Source organism: Heteronotia binoei, chromosome 2, assembly GCF_032191835.1.
Source record: "Heteronotia binoei isolate CCM8104 ecotype False Entrance Well chromosome 2, APGP_CSIRO_Hbin_v1, whole genome shotgun sequence".
Lineage (NCBI taxonomy): Eukaryota > Metazoa > Chordata > Lepidosauria > Squamata > Gekkonidae > Heteronotia > Heteronotia binoei.
The window spans coordinates 142,257,961-142,278,648 of record NC_083224.1 but is presented as its reverse complement, the minus strand read 5'-3'; the positions used below and the strand labels follow the sequence as shown (position 1 = coordinate 142,278,648).

At 41.5% G+C, this 20,688-nt stretch overlaps 2 protein-coding genes across 2 annotated transcripts in view; both read left to right on the top strand.

Annotated features, from left to right (window-relative positions):
- Positions 1 to 11,696, top strand: part of COL24A1 (collagen type XXIV alpha 1 chain) — a 282,681-nt gene extending 270,985 nt beyond the window's left edge. The window contains exons 55-60 of the mRNA XM_060232149.1: positions 55 to 81; positions 2,738 to 2,803; positions 4,229 to 4,397; positions 6,290 to 6,399; positions 8,608 to 8,823; positions 10,587 to 11,696. Of these exons, the coding sequence (XP_060088132.1) occupies positions 55 to 81; positions 2,738 to 2,803; positions 4,229 to 4,397; positions 6,290 to 6,399; positions 8,608 to 8,823; positions 10,587 to 10,733 (735 nt within the window). The 3' untranslated portion in view covers positions 10,734 to 11,696. The remainder of the gene's footprint in view (positions 1 to 54; positions 82 to 2,737; positions 2,804 to 4,228; positions 4,398 to 6,289; positions 6,400 to 8,607; positions 8,824 to 10,586) is intronic.
- A 7,229-nt stretch (positions 11,697 to 18,925) lies between these two features.
- The window catches only part of ZNHIT6 (zinc finger HIT-type containing 6), an 84,704-nt gene continuing 82,941 nt past the window's right edge, over positions 18,926 to 20,688 (top strand). Inside the window, exon 1 of the mRNA XM_060232150.1 lies at positions 18,926 to 19,213. Within this exon, the coding sequence (XP_060088133.1) occupies positions 19,137 to 19,213 (77 nt within the window). The 5' untranslated portion in view covers positions 18,926 to 19,136. The remainder of the gene's footprint in view (positions 19,214 to 20,688) is intronic.

Sequence of the window (20,688 nt, the reverse complement as noted above, 5' to 3'; positions counted from 1 at the left end):
ACGACTATAATAATATGAAATCTTACTTATTTCTTTTTTCCTGCTATTTTCTAGGGTCCACCTGGAGCACCAGGTTCAAGAGTAAGTTACATATATCTTCTGCGATTATGGTAGTGTTAGATACAGAGCTGAGACTCCGTCTCCTGAGCTCTTCAACCACAGAGCTTTCCTTAGAAATGTACTTGAACTGACAAAGAGTGTTGTTACCAAGCTCCTATTGATTTGAGCAGAGGATGTATAGGAGGAAATTCTGAAGAACTGTACCCACTAACTCAGCTAGGCCTGCTAAGAGGCCAGGAGAAAAATGTCCTGGCCCTTTAACAAAGGCTTAATTGGATATTATTTATTAGATGGTGTTATTTACATCATGAAAAACTTCTTTTACCTGCCCATTTCTACACATTAAGACCGATTTCGCACTAGGGTTTGTTCTGGGTAGAGAGGCCTTTTGCCCTCAGGGCTTCTCTCCATTTTCGCGCAAGTTGCCCTGGAGCTGCAAGTTTTTGCACTGCTTTTCCGCAGCAAACAGAAACCACTTGTCAGACGATCTCGCTTGCAGCTCCTGGGCAACTTGTGCAAAAACAGAGAGAAGCCCAGGTAGCAAATGGGCTCTCCACCCGGAACAAGCCCAGTGCAAAACTGGTCTAAGTGTCTGTTAAAAGGACAGGATGCTTTTCTCCAGGCCTGTTGAGAACCATATACCCAATTGAATCAGAGTTTCAGTGCTTAAAGTCTCTGATATTTTGTCTATTTTCTTGTTACGTTTATATATTTAAAATCTCTTTCTGTATATTTGTGTGTATATATACACACATACACAAATTATAGCAGTGACATTTTAAAAATATAACACAATTTTGTATAGGCATCCACTAAGTTAGGGTTGCCAATACCAATTGGGGGCAGGGGATTCCCCCAGTTTGGAGGCCCTCCCCCCCCCCCGCTTCAGGGTTATCAGAAAGTGGTGAGGAGGGAAGGAAATATCTATTGGGCATTCCATTATACCCTATGGAGACCAATTCTCATAGGATATAATGGAGAATTGATCTGTGGGTATCTGAGGCAGCCTGTTTTTTGAGATATTAAATTGTTGAGGCACTAAATTTTCAGCATAGCATCTGATGCCTCTCCCCAAAACACCCTCCCAAGTTTCAAAAAGATTGGACCAGGGGGTCCAATTCTATGAGCCCCAAAAGAAGGTGCCCCTATCCTTAATTATTTCCAAATTGAGGGAAGGCATTTAAAAGGCATACGGTCCCTTTAAATGTGATGGCCAGAACTCCCTTCAGAGTTCAGTAGTGCTTGTCACACACTTGCTCTTGGCTCCACCCCCGAAGTCCTGAGATATTTCTTGAGTCAGACCTGGTAACCCTACACAAAGTAGAAATAAGTCTTTGTGTCACTCTCTTCAAATATAGATACTCTTAGGAACATTTTTCAAGCACATTCTCCTTCCTGAAGCTTTGTTTTCAGGCTAGTATTTTTTTCCTAGAACAGTTACATTTCATTATTTCAACATGATAGATCAACTTGATCCACACACTTCCTGGACATTTGGAGGCAGAGCCTGGGGAGGGTGGGGTTTGGAGGAAGAGAAAGACAAAGGGATATAATGCCATGGAGTCCCCTGTCCAAAGCAGCCATTCTCTGCAGGACAACTGATCTTTTTAGTCTGGAGATCAGTTGTAATTCCAGGAGACCTCCAGGCTCTACCTAGAGGCTGGCAACCCTAGCAATGACATCCTCTATCATAGTGTTCCTGGATAGGGGATGGGCATGAAATGGATCCCAGCCATTTAAACCAAACAGCAGTTTTTCATGAAGAACAGAAAGCAGGCTTTTAAACTCCTTTTAAACTCATGAACTGTATCAAAATTTGTGAAAGTCAAACATTGCTTCAGGAACCACAAACGTGTCAGACCCAGAGGCAAGGAAAAGACAAGTAATGTTCAAGATCTTTATTCCAGAATCACAGGCAGATACAGGCGTTGTTGGAAATGGCTCTCCTGGCAGTTCCTTGCTCTTATAAACCCTTGCCCTGACTGTTATAATTCAAGCTAAGCGCGCCAAGCTAAAGCGGGGATTTTGTGCAAGTTCACTGTTAGTCTCTCATCACCCCAGGTGCTTGTTATCATCCCTTTGGTTACATCTCCTCCAGCTCTCCTGACCTTGGTTGCGTAGTAACTTGCAAGTTCCCAGACATGCCACGCTCCCTCCAGATAAGCAAGCTTCAAAGCGAGCATAGCAAAGCACAAGCGTTAGCATTGTATAATTGGTTGAATCCAGAACAAAGATGGAGTGACTCAAAATTTGTGTCCATCCCTGTTCCTGGAAACCCTTGGTAAACTATTTCACTTCTAAAAGGTTCATCTCCCTCCTGCTTGGTAACATTTTCTTCATTTTAATCAGTATCTAATCTCAACTTTATTACCTCTGTCATATCTATTAATGTGTAGCATACTTTATGGATAGTCCCCTGCATTACAAGACATGAGTGAACACTGATTTCTCCTGAATAGGGACGGCAATCATAGGTGTCACAGAATGATCTTACCTATTGATTACCTGAAATGTATAGGGAAATGTGGCATTCTCTGATAGTCTCCTTGCTCAAGAGTCCTCTACAGTTAACAATAATAATATTGTAATTCTGTATAAACCTTTAGAAAATATAAAATAAACTTTTGAGGCGCCATTTGTTGATTATGCTGCTAATAATATTTTTAATTATGTTTAGAGGCAAATTGATATCAATGCTGCTATTCAAGACTTGATTGAATCAAATGCTGCATTTCAGATGGAGGTACTGGCACATTATCTATGCTTTTTATTAAAATTTCAAACGCAAAGGTTTTACCACACACCTACACATTTTGTATGCATTGGAATATTTTACCCCATTTGTCTCTGTAATGAAGAACCAAAGTAACTTATAAATACAATTTAAACAAATAGAATCAAACCCCACCCACTAAAAAATCAGGAGTAAACTGTTTGACCCAAAAAACATGAGTAGTGAGTGTAAGTATAAACTCAACTCAACATAAAGAATTGTGTGTTATATAAGGGAAAGTGTTATGGATAGGATTGAAGTATAAGATTCCTGCCAGGCTCATTGGAGCCAGGAGGGCAGAGCTTGGGGACTTGGGAACATGGACAGTAGGTTCCAAATACCTGCTGCCCTCCTCCAATCACAGGCCCCCTGCCTGTTTGAATGAACCAATGGCATGCTTGCGCGGGAACCGAGAGTTGTATATAGGTTTGGCGAGTGGTCCCTTTCCCTAGTCTTGTTGGAGCGGCCCCCACCATGCTGTTTCTAATAAAGAGCTGTTATCAATGCTACCTCATCTCCTCAATGCTTTGAACCCACTATATTATAGAAAGTAACCCAAGCAGTAATTATATTATTTAATCAGATGGGTAGCCGTGTTGGTCTGAAGCAATAGAACAAAGCTGGAGTCCAGTAGCACCTAAGACCAACAAAGTTTTATTCAGAATGTAAGCATTCATATGCATGCATACTTCTTCAGACAATGGAATGGGGTACAGTGAGCAGAAATACATATAGCTGGTGGGCAGTGGTTAAGAATACACAGTGATACAAAGTTAGAATCCAATGGCAAAGCAGTGAAATAAAGAAATTGAAAGAACATTTGGTCTGGATAGCATTTGCTGGTAAAGGTGCTACTAGACTCCTACTTTGTTACATTATTTAATATAAAATCTGGTAAAAAAAACCCTGTTGCTATATTAAAGAGTTGCTATATTAAACTCAGTTTTGCGTATAAATCTTGGAGACTTTTGACCTAAATACTAAAAGTGTTGTGCAATACCGGTCAATTTGAAACATGCATTAAAACAGCAAGCTTTGTTTTGTTTGTAGGGCTGAAGCCTAAGATAAGTACTTGAAGCACAAAACATAGTTGATAACGTTACTAACCATTGTCTCATTACTTTTACCTACAATTTGGGGTTACTTTCTTTAATCTAACAAATGCATTAATGTTATTCAGATGCTGGGTTGGAATCATACCTTTTCTCAAAGAAGCACTTCTGTTGTAAGCATATCACATTTTGCTAGCAATCAAACAACAATATTTTATCAGTGTAAAATGTTATTCTAATCCCCAACAAATATGCCCATTGCCTTTGTGAGTGCTGTATAGAATATACTCATAACATAGCATTTCTTCGTGGTACTGTAACTGTAATGGCTTCTTCTTGGCAGAGCTACCAGAACACTGAAGTAACATTTCTGGATCATAGTGCTGAGATATTCAAAACACTACATTATCTTAGCAATTTACTACATACTATCAAGAATCCATTGGGAACTCGAGAGAACCCAGCACGTATCTGCAGGGATTTGCTTAACTGTGAACGTAAAGTCTCTGATGGTAAGTCCTCCAGTATCATCAAGTAGTCTGACATGAATCCTGATCTTCGGTGTACAACTCTGTTGATTCTCCTGGACCTCTCAGTGGCTTTCAATACAATTGATTGAAATATCTTTCTGGACTGCCATTCCAAGCTAGGACTGCAGTGGTTCTAGTCCTACTTGGAGGGTAGGTTTCAGAAGGTGGTCTGGGATACTGCTGCTCAGACCTTTGTCTTTGGCTGAGGAGGTTCCACAGAGCTCAATCTTGTCCCCTATACAGTGCCGGCCCGGGAGCGCATAGCACCCAAGGCAGGCTTCCTGTCTGCCGCCCCCCAATAGCGCCGTGCTCCATTGTCCCCCACATGTCGAGGCTCAGATCTGCCCCGCCCCCTCACCTTTCCTCCCTCCCCAGTGCTGCAATGCAGCCGCACTCCGTTGCCCCCCCTCCTCAGAGCGTGCCAAACTGCCATGCTGAGGTGCCACATAATGCTTCGAAGCCCACGCAGGGGAAGACTTCGCTCCCCCTCCTTCCTGGAATCACAAGTGAGGGGGAGTGAAGCCTTCTCCCGAGCGGTCTTCAAAGCATTAGATGATGTGCTGGCCACATAGAAGCCAGTAGGGCCCAGCCTTGGTGCGGCATGGTTCAGTGCACAGAGGGGCGGGGATGGAGCACAGCTGCATTGCAGTGCCAGGGAGGGATAGAAGGTGGATGGTGGTGGGGGGACTGTGGCGGAGGGAGGCAGGCAGGCAAACTAGGCAGTTGTGGGCACCGGGAGGGGAGAGCCCAATTTGGCGCACCTTCCTCCTAGCGCCCTAGGCAACCACCTAGTTTGCCTAGTGGGCGAGCTGGCCCTGCCCCCTATACTTTTCAACATATTCATGAAACTATTCATCTGGAGATTTAGGCTGGGTTTCCACCAAAATGCAGATGACAATCAGCTCTATCTTGTGCTTCTGGCTGATCCAAGGGAAGCTGTAGAAACCCAGAACCAGTGAACGGGAGGTCTGACCCTGGACCTAAGAGGTCACCTGTTTTGGATAGTGTTGTACTCCTCTTGAAAGAACAGGTCTGGGGGTGTTCTTGTACCCAAGCCTTCTGCTGGATAAGCAGGTGACAGCTGTGGCCAGCAGTACCTTTTACCAGCTTCAACTGGCTAGCCACCTGCAGCCTTTCTTAGGGTTAAATCCAACCACTGTGGTGCATGTACTGGTTACATCTAGATTCAATTACTACAGTGCAATCTGTGTGGGGTTACCCTTGAGACGTGTTCGGAAATTTCTGTTGGTGCTGAATGCTTCAGCCAGGATATTGACTTAGGTGGCTCACAGAGACCATGCCACTCCAGTCTTGGCCCATGTACACTGGCTCCCAGTCTGTTTCCAAGCATAATTCAAGGTGCTGGTGTTGACCTTTAAAGCCCTGTATGACTTGTGACCAACGTATCTGAAGGACTGCCTATTCCCTTATAAACCTTTTTTTCCAAGGGAGATTTGTTTGCCCCCTTCTGTTGCCGTCTTCCATCAGCAGGACAAGACTTCTTTGTTTCACCTGGCATTCTCATAGTGATTCCTCCTTCCTGCTGTTTTTGTTTTTGCATGCATTTTTTGCTTTGGCTTCAGTCATTTTAATGATGTATTTTGGTTTGGTTTGACTGATTTTTAACATGTGTTTTGTTATGATGATTTTTTAAAAAATTGCTAGTTGCCTTGGTGGCCCTGATGAGAGCAGAAAGTCAGGGTATAACTTGAGAAAATAAGTAAAATAAAATGTAATGGTAAGTTCTTTTACTTCTTGTAGGCATCTTCACTTTAACATACCTTATAGACCTATCTAGTGTATTCTAAACGCTTGTGATTGGAGGAGAAAAGGTGTAATAGAATTATTCTGCCTTTAACTTTTTCAACTGATAGGAAAATACTGGATTGATCCAAATATTGGATGTACTTCTGATGCCATTGAAGTTTTCTGCAACTTTACTGCTGGTGGCCAGACATGTTTATCACCTGTATCTGTGACTAAGGTACATGTTTCTCTTTTGCAATATTAGGGCCAACCTTACAGGAAAATGTTATTTTAACCCATGCTTTAGAGGAGACCAATGGAACATTAAATAGACTCTAATTTATTACTCTTCATAATTAAGACCTAATGAGATTGACATCAATCTCCAATTCTGACGTTTATTACCTTTGCTGTTTTTTCCACCCAGTCAACCCAAACCGATGATTACCAGACCCCAACTTCTCATTCTGCTAAAAACAATTTCATTATTTTGCATACTAATTCACTGCCCACTCTCTATATATGTAGGACTGCTAATTCCATTCCATACTGTTGTCTGATGAAGTGTGCCACCATTTTGTAGAGTGAGTTCCCAATGATGGGAGAGAAGTGTCAGCAGATAACAATCCCTGGTGCCATTTCAGGCTGGGAAAATGTCATGAGTGGAAGGTAGGAGCCCTTCTTCCCCCCACACACACCATAGTTATCCTAACCAGAATCCATGCCTTCATGGGACTGTTAAATGGAGCTCCCTGGTGAGAACTCTCTCTAAAAAAATAGCAGCACATCCCAAACGAAAACTTGGTGACACCATCTGATCTAGTTTGGCCCTCAGAAAACTGGTGGGACAGGGGAAATCCGTGAGATGCAACAACAGTGAAACAAATCCTATTGAGGAAGAATCAGCATGACTTCTGTAACAGGAAGTTCTTTTACCAACTGTTTGAAATTCTTTGAGAGGGTTAAGAAACATGTGGACCTGGATAATCAAGTAGATATCATATTTGTAGATTTCCAGAAAGCTTTTAACAAAGTCCCTTACCAAAGACTTCTGAGTAAATTTAGCAGTCATAGGATAAGATAGGTCTTCTGTAGATCAGAACCTAGTTTCGTAACAAAGCAGGGTGGGAATAAATAGTTAATGTAATAGCTATCAGTCACATCTTCTAAATCAAATCTCTATGTTCAGAGGTAGTGAACCTCTGAATACCATTGCTGGAGAGCAACAACAGGTAAAGTTTTGGGCTTTCTGTGACCTGCTTGTAGATATTCAATGTGCGGAAAAGAAAAGATGCTGGACTAGAAGATAGACTTTATCCTGCATAACACTCCTCTTTTATAACACTCTTGTGCAGCAAAGCATACCTTCTCCATTATATTTTGTAACACTGGAGCCTTTAAGCTAAAATATCATGTAGGTGGGATGTTACCTGTAGTTTATCCCTGAGTTATATAACTTCTTATCTGGCACAGCATTCAGAAAGGTGGAACTTTTCATAAGTAGTCTATAAAATAGTAAACCTGAAGGCATGTCATCATGTTTACAAAATGCAAAAGTTTATGATAGCTAAGAACAAATTTAATTACAGAAATGGTCTTTTAAACAATTCCACCTTGCACCTTCCAAGAAACAGCAACAGAGGTGACACTTCACAAGCTTCTCTTTGGCAGGCTGTTTCACAGTGCGGGTGCTGCCTTGGAAAAGGCCCTTGTTTTGGCTGAAAGAGTTCTGACCTCCCTTGGAGTTGGAAAAACAGTCCATTCCTGCTGTAGTGTTAACCTCTACTTCTCCTTGTTTATAGCAGGAATGCAAGAAGTTCTTATAGCTTGCCAAACAGGCATCTTTTCTCACAGAGCAATGCCAAATAAGCATGAATCCAGATAGGACCATAGGCTAGAATTTCGCCATGGTCTAAGATCTGAGGTTACATGGAGAACAAAAACTTTTAAATTGCCTTTCAGTAGCTCCTGTTGTTCAATTTATCACCAGTTTATTCTGGTTCTCAAAGCATTGGAAAAACTTAAAGAAGATGGGAGCGGTCTTTAAAAGCTGTTACTCCCTGAGGACATAGGCTAATGCACAAAACCCAGTTGGACACAGCTGAAGAAACATTAGAGATTTATGTCAAGTGTCAACCCATGCCCATAAGTAAGAACTATATGGAACTGACCTCTTGAAGGCTTTTTTTTCCAACTATGAACTGTTTGTTATCTTCCTACCCATATTCTGTAAACCTTTCTATAAGAATATATTTTTGTGGTTGTGCAAGGAAACTATCTTGTCTAAATAGTTTACCTTTAAATTTAAATACCTACAAGTTTGTTAAGCCAGTGGAAATAAATGTTTATGAAGCATTTGAAAGCTATTTCCTATGCATAGGTTCATTGTACTTTTGTGGCTAGAAAGGTCAATCTGATTGTCTCGTGATATGCTTTTGTTAACCAGCTGGAGTTTGGCATTGGAAAAGTACAGATGAACTTTCTTCATTTGCTGAGTTCAGAAGCAATCCATACCATCACTGTTCACTGTCTAAACACTCCAGTGTGGGGAACCAATGAACCAGGTGCCCAGAAACCCTCCATCAGCTTCAAAGGATGGAATGGTCAAATCTTTGAAGCAAATACTTTGTTTGAACCAAAAGTGCTTCGTGATGAATGCATGGTAAACCATCTACTGCTATATTAACATCTCTACAAAGAAAGCAGTATTTAATATAAATTGAGTCTAAGCTATATTTTTCTAACATAACATCTAATTTCAGATTATTTTTAAATGAAGGTGATTTCATTTAATGCAATAAACTGATAATTTCCTCACCCCCCCCCCCCCATGCATATACATATTAATGTCTGTCAGCATCTCTTTAGAAGCTAACAGGAACTCTGGTGTCTGTCAACTATATTTGTTTTTAGCATTAGACTCCATGTACTCTAGAGGTTAACATTAATGTTGTTGTCCTAATATCTTAAATTAGCAATGGCCAGCCTTTAGAGTAAGTGTGCTAGAAATGTATGAGGTGTCATGAGCATCTGCAGCCCACACCCCACTGGTGATTTGGAGTGATTTGAACTCTGATCTTTCCAGAAATCTTGTGGTAAGATAAAGATGGGTAGGAATGCAGAGGTGAGTATGACATAACCATCTGTGGGTCTTCCTGCCTCAGTCCAAGAATGTCACAAACCTCAGTTCCCTGGAGCCATTATGCCAAGAGGCAGGCCATCCATGTCTAATGCATAATAAAAATTGAAAGGTTAAACTTTTTCAAGTCAAAATGTTTGGAACTATTTAATGGAAACTTGGAGAACTAATCTCTTTCCAATGGATATTGGAACAACTCTGGTTATGAACAAGATGTTGCATTCCAAATACTTCATGTTGTTATTCAAGAAAGCCAGTAAGTATCCATTTGCACAAAATCTGTTCTTGTCATCATTTGTTCTGTGGAACTCACACTGACCTCAGTGTGCAGACAAATGGCAAAATGACAAGCCCTTAAAGACCTGGAAAGCATGCAGAATAGGTGCTAAACTGCTACCGAATCAGCATTTTCCACTTGGTTAAATTTCTACCACTTTCCACCCACACACTGCATTTATATCCTGTCCTTTCTCCAGTTTAGGGTGGTGTGCATGAGGCTATTCTGTTTTATTATTACGATCATTCTTGGAGATTTATTAGGTTGAGAGTGATTAGCTCAAGGTAAACTTCAGGGACATACAAGAGCTTGAACTCAAATCTCCCTAGTCCAGGTCCAATGCTCTAACCAATACATTGGGCTCACTTTTTGTTGTTGTTTCAGTCTACTGAAAAAAACTGCAGGGTTTTTTTCCCTGTGAGATTCTCTGAGATCCATTCATACAGAAAACTGTGTAGTATATAGCTTTCCTAAAGGATCTTACAGATCACTTTCTCCAGGGATTTCACTTTTCAGTAGCCTCCACTGTATCTCTAATCTTGACTGGTTATGCAAGAAAGAATGACTGTAAATTTCAAGACTTGGAGAACTTGGAGTCCCATGCCAGTCCCACACACTGCTTTTGAGTTATTTTATACATTGAGTTATACATTGCACAATGTAACAGTTTTAATTAGAATTAAGTCATTATTGAAGAAAATACGTGGTGCTTATTTTTATAACTTCTGAAGAATGTTTTCAGAATATAACACAATGCAAGATAAGGAGTCCACCTCAATCCACAGTTCAGATTCTTGTTGGATTTCCTCCAAAATGAAATATCATCCACAGTCGTAAGAAAACAGGAACACTGTAAATCCTGTAGAAATTAATGCTCTGTTGCTGCTGCTGCTGTTTTCTGTTTAAGGAAATGGCAAAATAAAATCTGTGTCTGGAAGCTACTTGCTTTATTTAATTTATTTATAGTGGTAACATGCTTTTATTAATGATATTTTCACATGTGTTGCAGGTTCAAGATGGCAGCTGGCATAAAACTGAATTCCTTTTTCACACTCAATACACCAATCAACTACCTGTCATTCAAGTGCATAAATTTCCATATCTCAAACAAGGACAGCAGCGCTACATAGAAAGTGGTTCAGTGTGTTTTCTCTAGGCTTCTGACTGGAATTGGGTTTCTTACATAATCATGGCATTATTGGAAGGAGTTCCTTACAAAACTACAGACGACTTATAAAGAAAAGTTTTGCTTGTTTCTTAAAGTATCTCAGGAAGAAAAAGACTTCCTCCTAAGAAGGAGAAATGTGTTTTTAAAAAAACCTTGATGACATATTTAATTTTGTGATTGGTGCTTGTTGTATTATTCTCTGGAACTGAAAATCATACCTGTACCTGGAAATCCTTTGAAAAGAACCCTGTTCTTAACCTCCTTAACAGCACTGTCCAAGACCCCCTAAGGAAAGATGGAGGCATGCAGTACAAAGGAGCAACCTTGGTTAGTGCTCCCAAAGTGCAATAGCTTGTATTATAATGATATGAGAGTTATGCCACCGAAAACAAATCTTTTCCTTAAACACTTAAGTTGTATTACAGTCTTTTATGGACTGTCTTACAGTCCTTTATGGACACAGACATCTTAACAGATGATACACTACCTCTTTTGTGTTTCCTGTCTGTTTTGCCTGGTGCTTTATATATAACACAAAGTGTTTGTGGCCTTAACATAGTTTTTTGGGGGGAGGGTGCTTTTTATTTTGTTCAAGCTGTATGTACTGGTTACATCAAGAGAACCTGCCGTTGTAAAATTGATTTTTAATGGTCATATCATTGAGTGAAAACATTATTTATGTGAAAATCTTGTTTAAAATGTTTCTGTTTTAGACAAGGAACTGATTCACAAGACAGGACATTGTATCTGGTGCATATAGAAACAACAGGAATTTGTAGTTGTAGAAGGGCTACATACAGTAGTCTAAACTTTCTGGACTGCAGTTAAGGATTTTTTTTAACTATCCAAGGCCACCTACAATTTTGTATTGTGTAAATATTTTGTAACTGCTGAAAATGTTAATACAGCATATATATTTAAATGGGTGCTATTAAATTATAATCTGTATTACTTCAGTTTCTTGGATATTATATGAGTTTTGGCCCCATCACTATATCCTGCTCCAGTTTTTATAATTTCTTCTGGAAATTTCTAGAAACCCTTCAAGTTTCAAGGTATCAGAAATGCTCTTTAATTACTTCTCCTTAAAGAAATCCTAATACATACACCAATGTTTTAATCTAGTGATATACAGAATGTAACTATATTCCCTTGAAAAGGAAGAGACATTGATAATTTTAACCATCTCTAATCTTCATGAATACATTTTACCTTAATATGCACGGTGTTTTGAAAATTTGTACATCAGGGTTTTTTTGCTTTAAGAATGTACTCAAAACTGGAATATAATAAGAACATAAGAGAAGCTATGTTGAACCAGGCCAGTGGCCCTTCCAGTCCAACATTCTGTGTCACACAGTGGTCAAAAACCAGGTGCCATCAGGAAGTCCACTAGCGGGGCCAGAACTCCAGAAGCCCTCCCAGTCTTGCCCCCCAATCACCAAGAATACAGAGCAATACTGCCCCAGACATTACTTTGTAGCTAATATCCACTGATGGACCTCTGCTACATATGTTTATCTAATAATCACCTCTGAAACTGTCTATGCTTGTAGCTGCCAACACTTCCACCACCACTGAGAAAATAAACAGTAGCTGGAATCCAAAACATACTGACTAGTAAGTGAGGACCTGTTTATATATTTAGCCCAACAATACTCACTTTGCAGCTTATGGAGAGCCATATTTGTAATTATCATCAACCAAAAAGAGCCACATGACTACTGTACTCCCTTACACATATAATAAGATATAACTATAAATGTTAATATATAACTATATTCTTGCTTAATACCAGGTTACTACAGATGATGCGGGATTGCCTCTCTTTCCACCATAGAACCTTAGCCAGCCCTCAAGGGCTTCCCTCTCTGCCACCTTGTTTATTCTCTTAGGTATAAGGCACAGCAGCTCAGATGATGGAATGAGACAGTCAAAGCTCCCAGATAGCGATGCCAGTCTCCAGGCGGCACCTGAGGATCCATTGGAATTACAGCTCAGCTCCAGATAACAGGAATCAGTTTTCTTTGAGTAAATGGATGCTTTGGATGGTAGACTCTATGACATTGCACCCCACTGAGGTCCCTGTCCTCTCTAGGCTCCATACCCAAACCTCCATGAATGTCCCAATCTAGATCTGACAATTCTAGTCCCCCAGCTCCCCTCCTGGTAGCCAGGAAGGACTTGGCAACCCTACTCCAAAAGGAGAGCAAGCTGGTCATGAAACAAGAGTAAAACCACCATCAGCCCACTGTGGCCAGTTTGCTCTTTTCCCAGGTGGCTGTCATGGTGGTGGTGCTTGTATTCTCTTTAACCATCCTCTCAGCAGCCACCTGGGTGCGGAAGAGAATGTAGAGGCTATCGAGAATGATGAGCAGTTGTTGGAGAGAATGGGCCCTTCCATTCATAGTATGAGGCCTGCATCTCAGGAAGGCTTGCAGCTTACTCATCATCCAGTCCCTGCAGCAGCTATTTCATGATGGGAACCAATCACAAATCCTATAAGTACTTGCTTACTTTCCTGTTACATGGGACAGATGCCATGCTGGGAAACAGTCAGAAGAGTCACAGGTAGTATGTCAAAAAGCCAGATGTGGCTTCGAACTACTGAGTGAATAGCACTAATTTAGCCAAATAAAATACAAACAGAGTGGTAAAGCTGCAGTACTGCAATCCTAAACTCTGCTCACGGCCTGAGTTTGATCCCAGTGGAAGCTGGGTTCAAGTAGCCAACTCAAGGTTGACTCAGCTTTCCATCCTTCCAACGTTGGTAAAATGAGTACCAGCTTGCTGGAGGGAAAGTGTAGATGAATGGGAAAGGCAATGGCAAACCACCCCGTAAAAAAGTCTGCTGTGAAAACGTCATGATGCGACATCACCCCAGAGTCGGAAACGACTGGTGCTTGCATAGCGGACTACCTTTACCTTATACTTCAGGCTGCAGATGCAATGAACAAGTAGAGTATGTTTGGTCCCCAGAAGGAGCCAGCATGATGCAGTAGTTAAGAGCAGTGCAGTAATCTTGAAAACCAAGTCTGATTCCCCACCCTTCCACACGAAGCCTGCTGGGTAGCCTTGGGTCAGTTACATTTTTCTCAGATGTCTCTCATCCCCACCTACCTCACAAGGTGACAGTTGGGAGGGAGAGGAAGGGAGCATGATTGTAAGCTACATAGAAACTTCTTTGGGTTGGGAAAAGCAGGGTATAAAAACCAATTCTTGTTTGAAAGACCAACCTGTACATAGAAAGCTACCATGCCAGTTTCAGGAGAAACTTTCAACCTAGGCTTCTTCCTAGTGTGCTAGTTTTCCATGTGCAGGGAGTCTTATCTATGGAAGGTGTGCCAAACGTAGTCTCTTTTGGCAGTCAATGGCAATAAAAACACAAGAGAAACCAAAACCAAATCCGTCCTCCATTAACTATTAGAAGGAACAGCACAGTCCATTAATAGTTATCCTGCTGTGCCATATAATTTGACTAAATGAAACTGAATATCTGCTATCTCATTCCATGAGCCAGAAAAGTAAGCTTTAAAACCTACCTTGACCTACCAGTAGTAGACCCTGTTCACATGGAAACAATCCATGGCACAGTGCAAACTTCTCAGTTCATAAAATTAAGTGATACCTGTGATTTAAATTACACAACTGAAAAATCAAAAGGGAATTAAGAGGCTTTTCTTTGTTACAAATTAAAGCTTACAAAGAGAACCATATGATTCCCCACCCATCCACATGAAGTATTAATTGTGGTGTGCCTCAGTGCTTTCCCCGAGGTTAACATCTACATGCGCCCCCTTGCTCAGATTGCCCTGAGGAATGGGCTGGGTTGCCATCAGTACGCTGATGACACCCAGCTCCATCATCCACTGATCGCCCTGGTGAATGATCTCCAGCGGCATCTGGACCGAGGTGGCTTGGTGGTACTGATGTTGTTAGATCTGTCAGCTGCATTTGATACAGTCGACCATCAGTTGCTGACCCACCGCCTCGCCAATGCAGGAATTCAGGGGTTGGCCTTACAATGGCTCTCCTCTTTCCTTCAAAGTTGGGGACAAAGGGTGGCGATTGGGGAACAGTCATCCCAGAGACACTCACTTAATTGCGGTGTGCTCAGGGGGTGGTGCTTTCCCCGATGTTGTTTAACAACTACATGTGCCCCCTTGCTCAGATTGCCCGGAGGTATGGGCTGGGTTGCCATCAGCATGCTGATGACACCCAGCTCTATCTACTGATGGATGACTGGTCTGTGTCCCAGAAAATCTGGACCTGGCACTGCAAGCCATGGCAGGATGGCTCAGGCTGAGCCGACTGAAGCTGAATCCAATGAAGACGGCGGTCCTTTGCCTGAGTCGCGGCAGTCTGGGTAGGGAAATCCCCCTACCAGCTTTTGGTGGTGCGCCACTTACAATAGCGCCCAGGATCAGAAGCTTGGGGTGCTACTGAAACCTTCTTTAACAATGGGGGCCCAGATAGCATCCACTCTCTTAGGTGGGTAAGACAGTTGGTCCCCTTCCTTGAGTGAAGTGACCTGGCAACTGTGATCCATGCTATGGTCACCTCGAGGCAAGACTACTGTAATATCCTCTACATGGGGCTGCCTTTGTCTCAAATCCGAAAACTACAGCTGGTGCAGAATGCAGCAGCCAGGCTGTTATTGGGGCTCTCCATGTGGGAGCACATACAGCCAGGGCTGCAGGAGCTGCACTGGCTGCCAGTAGTATACCAGATTCGCTACAAGGTGCTGGTCATTACCTTTAAAGCCCTATATGGCTGAGAACCTGCCTACCACAGGGACCATCTCTCCGCATATGTTCCCCAGAAGGTACTTAGATCTGGAACCCAAAACCTATTATTGATCCCCAGGCCGAGGGAGGCAAGATTGAAAAGCACCGGAGACAGAGCCTTCTCAATTGCTGCTACCCATTGGTGGAACCAACTGCCGGAAGAGGTCAGAGCCTTGCGGGACCCAGTCCAGTTCTGCAAGGCCTGCAAAACAACATCACTTCGGCTAGCCTTTAACTGAATTGCCAATAGAATAACATAAGGGATGCTTAAGAGCACTAAATACCATCAGAAATCAAATGATATTAGCACCAAGCTGTTTTAACTGTTAAATTGTTTTATTGATTAATTGTTGAATATGTTTAAATAATTGTTCTACTGTGATGTATTGCTTTTACTGGTTGTGAGCTACCCTTCCACATCCCTGCTTCGGAAGGGAGGGCGGGATATAAATCGAATCAAATCATATATCTTAAACATTTAAAAGCCAGAATACATTTAGAAAACATTTAAAAGCCAGAATACTAGCCAGAATAGTTGTTTTGATTTAACAGGAAAGTAGATGTACATTGGGATCTGATTTATTTTTCATGCATTTGGAATTTGGAAATACTGCTACTGCAGTTATACATAGAGTTCTCCACCAGTGTTCCCTCTAAGCTGAGCTACTGTGAGCTAGCCCAGTTTTTTTGCCTCCAGCTCACATATTTTTGTCTTAACTCAGGAAGGATGACACCAGAACAAACTAATTTATGAAGTAGCTCACAACTTTAATGCCAGTTGCTCATGAAATAGAATTTTTGCTCACAAGACTACAGTTTAGAGGGAGTATTGCTCTCTCCACCCTTCTTGGATCTAATAGTTCACCTATTGGTTAGTGGCATTAGTACTGCAGGAAACTAAATATGCTATAAATATTCTCCTACAGATACACCTAAACCCCCTCCTACTACATTTGTTATTTTTTTTCAAGCTGCTTAGGATTTGCTCTCTTTTTTTTGCAGTTAAATAAATCAACCAATGATTTGTCTTGAGTTAAGAGAGTTGATTGTGGAATTAGAGTTTGGATGAACAAACAGCATAAATGTGTGAGAGACATAAATGTAACCCAATAGATTAGTCCATCCATCCTGCAATATGTGCAATAATAGCAAAGGTATTTTTGTATATGTATGAAATACCTTTGGTCAATGGACATCCTTTGTCAATGAATAATCACAATTACATTTTCCTACATCTAGTAAAAGTAATGTATCAAGGGCTGAAGAAACAACAAGCTCAAGCTACAACAGATATATAATATGCATAAGGGGTGGCCAAACTTGCTTAACGTAAGAGCCATATAGAATAAACTCCAGATGTTTGAGAGGAAGGAAGGAAGGAAGGAAGGAAGGAAGGAAGGAAGGAAGGAAGGAAGGAAGGAAGGAAGGAAGGAAAATAGATGGGGGAGGAAGATGTAGACAGAAAGCAACTTTAAATGATTTCTTCAAGCTGCCAGCTGATTTGGTTTGGAGAAGTAATTTAAAGAGAGAAATGCTTCTCCAAGCCAGCCTATGGGGCAGTGGGGGCTTTGAGAGCCTCACAATATGTGTGAAAGAGCCACATGTGGCTCCCAAGCTGCAGTTTGGCCACCCTTGATATAAACTGAAGATTTTGCCATACATACATGTGGCTAAATTCATTCGATAATCCTTGATTCTCCAGAACACTTTTCATTTCACTGTAGCTTTAAATAATGTTAAAACTGTAATCTAAAAGAAAGCCTTCAGTAAATTAATCCTTGTAATCAGACCTCGGATTCAGCAGCTCACCTGAACCTTCCTGAGGGTTCCCCCTCCTCCTCCCCACCTTGTCTATTGAATAGAAGGTGCAACTGCATAACAAACCCTGGATGAGCTCCACCACCTATTTTTCTACAAAGCAACCCCTGCTTGCAATTCAGAATATGTTGAGAGCACTATCTAGAATGACCCTTTGCAATCTAGCAACTCCATGAAGCCAGTGGTGAACTTTTCCATCAGACTGCAAAAGGCATCTCAGTTCTCAGAGTTCTACTTTTTTACATGTGTAGAGACATGCAACAATAATAAGGAAAATTGGCAAATTATGACTACAAAGAAAGAAAACATTATTTTGCCTGTTACTTTATCCTCTTATTCATTTAGGTTTACTTTATCCTCGTTTTCATTTAGGTTCTCTTTTTGCTTCTGGATTCTGTTTACAATTTGCTTCTGCTTCTTCTCTTTCTATCTTTTGTTAGTGTACAACCATGTAATTTTATTTTAAAATGTTTTCTGTGAAAATTATGTGGCAAAAAAGAATACTGTGTTTAAATTATAAAAGATTACCATATCACTAAAATAACTTCTATTTTTGATGAAAAAGCTTTAAAAAAATAAAAATAGCTATAACTAAAAACAGCAACCCAAATAACCACATATAATGAGGGTTTCATGTTTTCCTGCATTCAAATTGTAGAGTTTATACCAGTAACATTTATTGAATGTTTCCACACTTTTAATGTTAGAACTTTGTAACCTCTGAAGTTACCCTGCCTGTGTGGTTTACTGGGTCAATGAGCTTTGTTCATCAGGCAGTTGGCCCTCCAAAGTCTAGTGGGGCTGCCATTTTCAGCTAACACTTCAAGCCTTCAACTAACTAAATAAAGCTACCTTTCCCTCTTTCAAGCAAATTACCAAGCTCAGATTCATAACAACCACAGAGAGATTTCTCCCCCAAGATGATTTATGCACTTTGATGACACTGAAAAATGTATCTCGATAGATCTAGGTGGGCAGCCCTGTTGGTATGAATCGATAGAACAAAGTAGAAGTCAAGTAGCAAGACCAACTAAGTCTGAAGTGATCACCTGGATAATATTGCAAGACGGGAGACCAGCTGCTTTTTCTTTTTGCCAGAAACTGTGCTTGTCTAAGCAGTCTTTTAATAAATGGAAGCAGTCATGTCACAATTAAAAAAAACAAAACTCTTTTCCAGACAATTTATTAGCAGATTTGCGGGGAAGGGGGGAGTTCCTGGCTATGCCACAGTTGTCATGAAAGCCACTGGGTAAGGAATGTTAAATCCCACGCAGAAGTCTATGGTTACGGAAGGAAACCATAGGGTAAAGCTTAGTTGCTTTACAGGGTCCTATAGTGGCACCTCTGGCGATCTCCCTGATTAGGAAAACAATCAGGAGCCTTCTTTGCACTGCAATACAATGCCAGATTTACCTAGGAGTAAATCTCTAATGAACCTTATGGGACCAAGTTTCTCAATGAGCAGGCACAGGGCTTATTCAACTCACTCTTCTACAGCCAATAACAGACCACTGACTTTATAAGTTACCTCAGTCTGCAGGAAACACTCATAACCAACCCACCTGCAAGCCTGGTAACATCACCACCCCCTCCATCTGTGTGAGAGAAATGCGCTCCCCCACATCCCGCAAGAAAGCGGGCCGCCGCCGCCGCTCCCCCCGGCTCCGTCGCCGGATGTCTTTCCAAACTCATGCCGCTAGGGGGAGGCGTCTCGCTTACTTGCGCCTAATTAGCCACTCTAGGCTTTAGAGGAAATACGGCGCAGTCCGGTTCTGGGCATAGAGAGATGGAGGTTGTAACCATGGCAGAAGAGGGAAGAGAAGGGGGTTTTGAGGCTGCAAAGCGGAAGATGTCGCTGAAGAGGTAGGAGTTTTTCTCCTCCAGGGCGAGGAGATCTCCCTGCTCACTTTTCCGCGCTCCGGAGAGGCAACCCAGAGTATTTCTTAGAGATGGGACAGAAGTTTTAAGGACTCGGGAATGAAAATTGCTACTCTACGCATGGGTGGAGGAATCTTTGCCGTGTAGGGCGCGAGGTCCACGTGGAAAGAAGTCCACGTGCTATTAGTTATGGGGGAGGGGGGCGGATAAAACGAGCTCCACTTCGGTAGATACGTGCAAGGGCAGACAACATATTCTTAAAAACTGGAGGGGTGCAAACGAGAGCTGTTTCAGCCTGAGTGTTCATGACTAAATGAACATATATGAACATATGGAGCTGCCTTATACTGAATCAGACCCTTGGTCCATCAACGTCAGTATTGTCGATTCAGACTGGCAGCGGCTCTCCAGGGTCTCAAGCCTATTTGCCTGAACCCTTTTTTGGAGATGCCAGGGATTGAACCTGGGACCTTCTGCTTACCAAGAAGATGCTCTACCACTGAGCCACCGTCCCTCCCTCAAATATTCCGTTCCGAGGAAGGTTGTGGTAGAATAAATAGTTTATAAGGGATCACAAGACCTGTAAAATGTGTTCACATGTTGCAGAGGAAAATAATTACCTTTCTGAGAGCAATAATGTTCATCAGGCAGTTGGCCCTCCATTAGCACTGTTGCTCTTTATTAGTTTAATTTTAAACCTGAGAGATAGCTCTGAGGAGTGTTTTAAAGTTCACTGATGTGGTTGATTTAGTGAGAAACTGTATCAGTGATTATTTTAATACCCTGCTTTTCTTCTCAGTGGGGACTAGGATACCAGATGTCCTTTGTGTGTGTGTGTGTCCTTCCTTTTGGGGGGCTCTTCTAAAAATGGTTAAAATGAGCTCTTTTGAGGTTGAAAGATTAGGAATATTCCAAGTTATTAGCTATATCACAGCTTTCATAAATAGATTAGATTTGTCATTGTGACCACTTGTTTGAAGTAGTCAGGAAATATGTCCTTTTTTTGTTTTTCAAAATATGGTGACCCCAGTGGGGACCCAAAGCAGCTAACCATGCTATTGCCTCCCCAACACACACTTTAGCCTCAGTTCAGACATTATTATGACCCACAGGGCTTTCAGAAGCTGAGTAAAACCAATAAAACACTAATTTAACCCTCCCATGGAATCAGGGTATTTTTGACCCTGGAGTCATGGGGGAAAGATTGGTTTGCCCATTTAAAGCTTTCTACAGGGACCAACTTCGTGTTATGCCTTCTCAGTAAACTGCAGTACCCTGAAGTCCTTCTCTTCCCTCCCCATTACCTTTCTTTTTTAATTTTGAGTTTCATCAGAAGGGAAAATTGGGTCAGTCTGGCCCCAATAGACTTGGCTTGAAAATGAAAGCAGTATGCATAATCATAATTTGGGGTGCTATTATTTTAGCACTGTTCCCATGTTTATATAGATGGACCAACACCT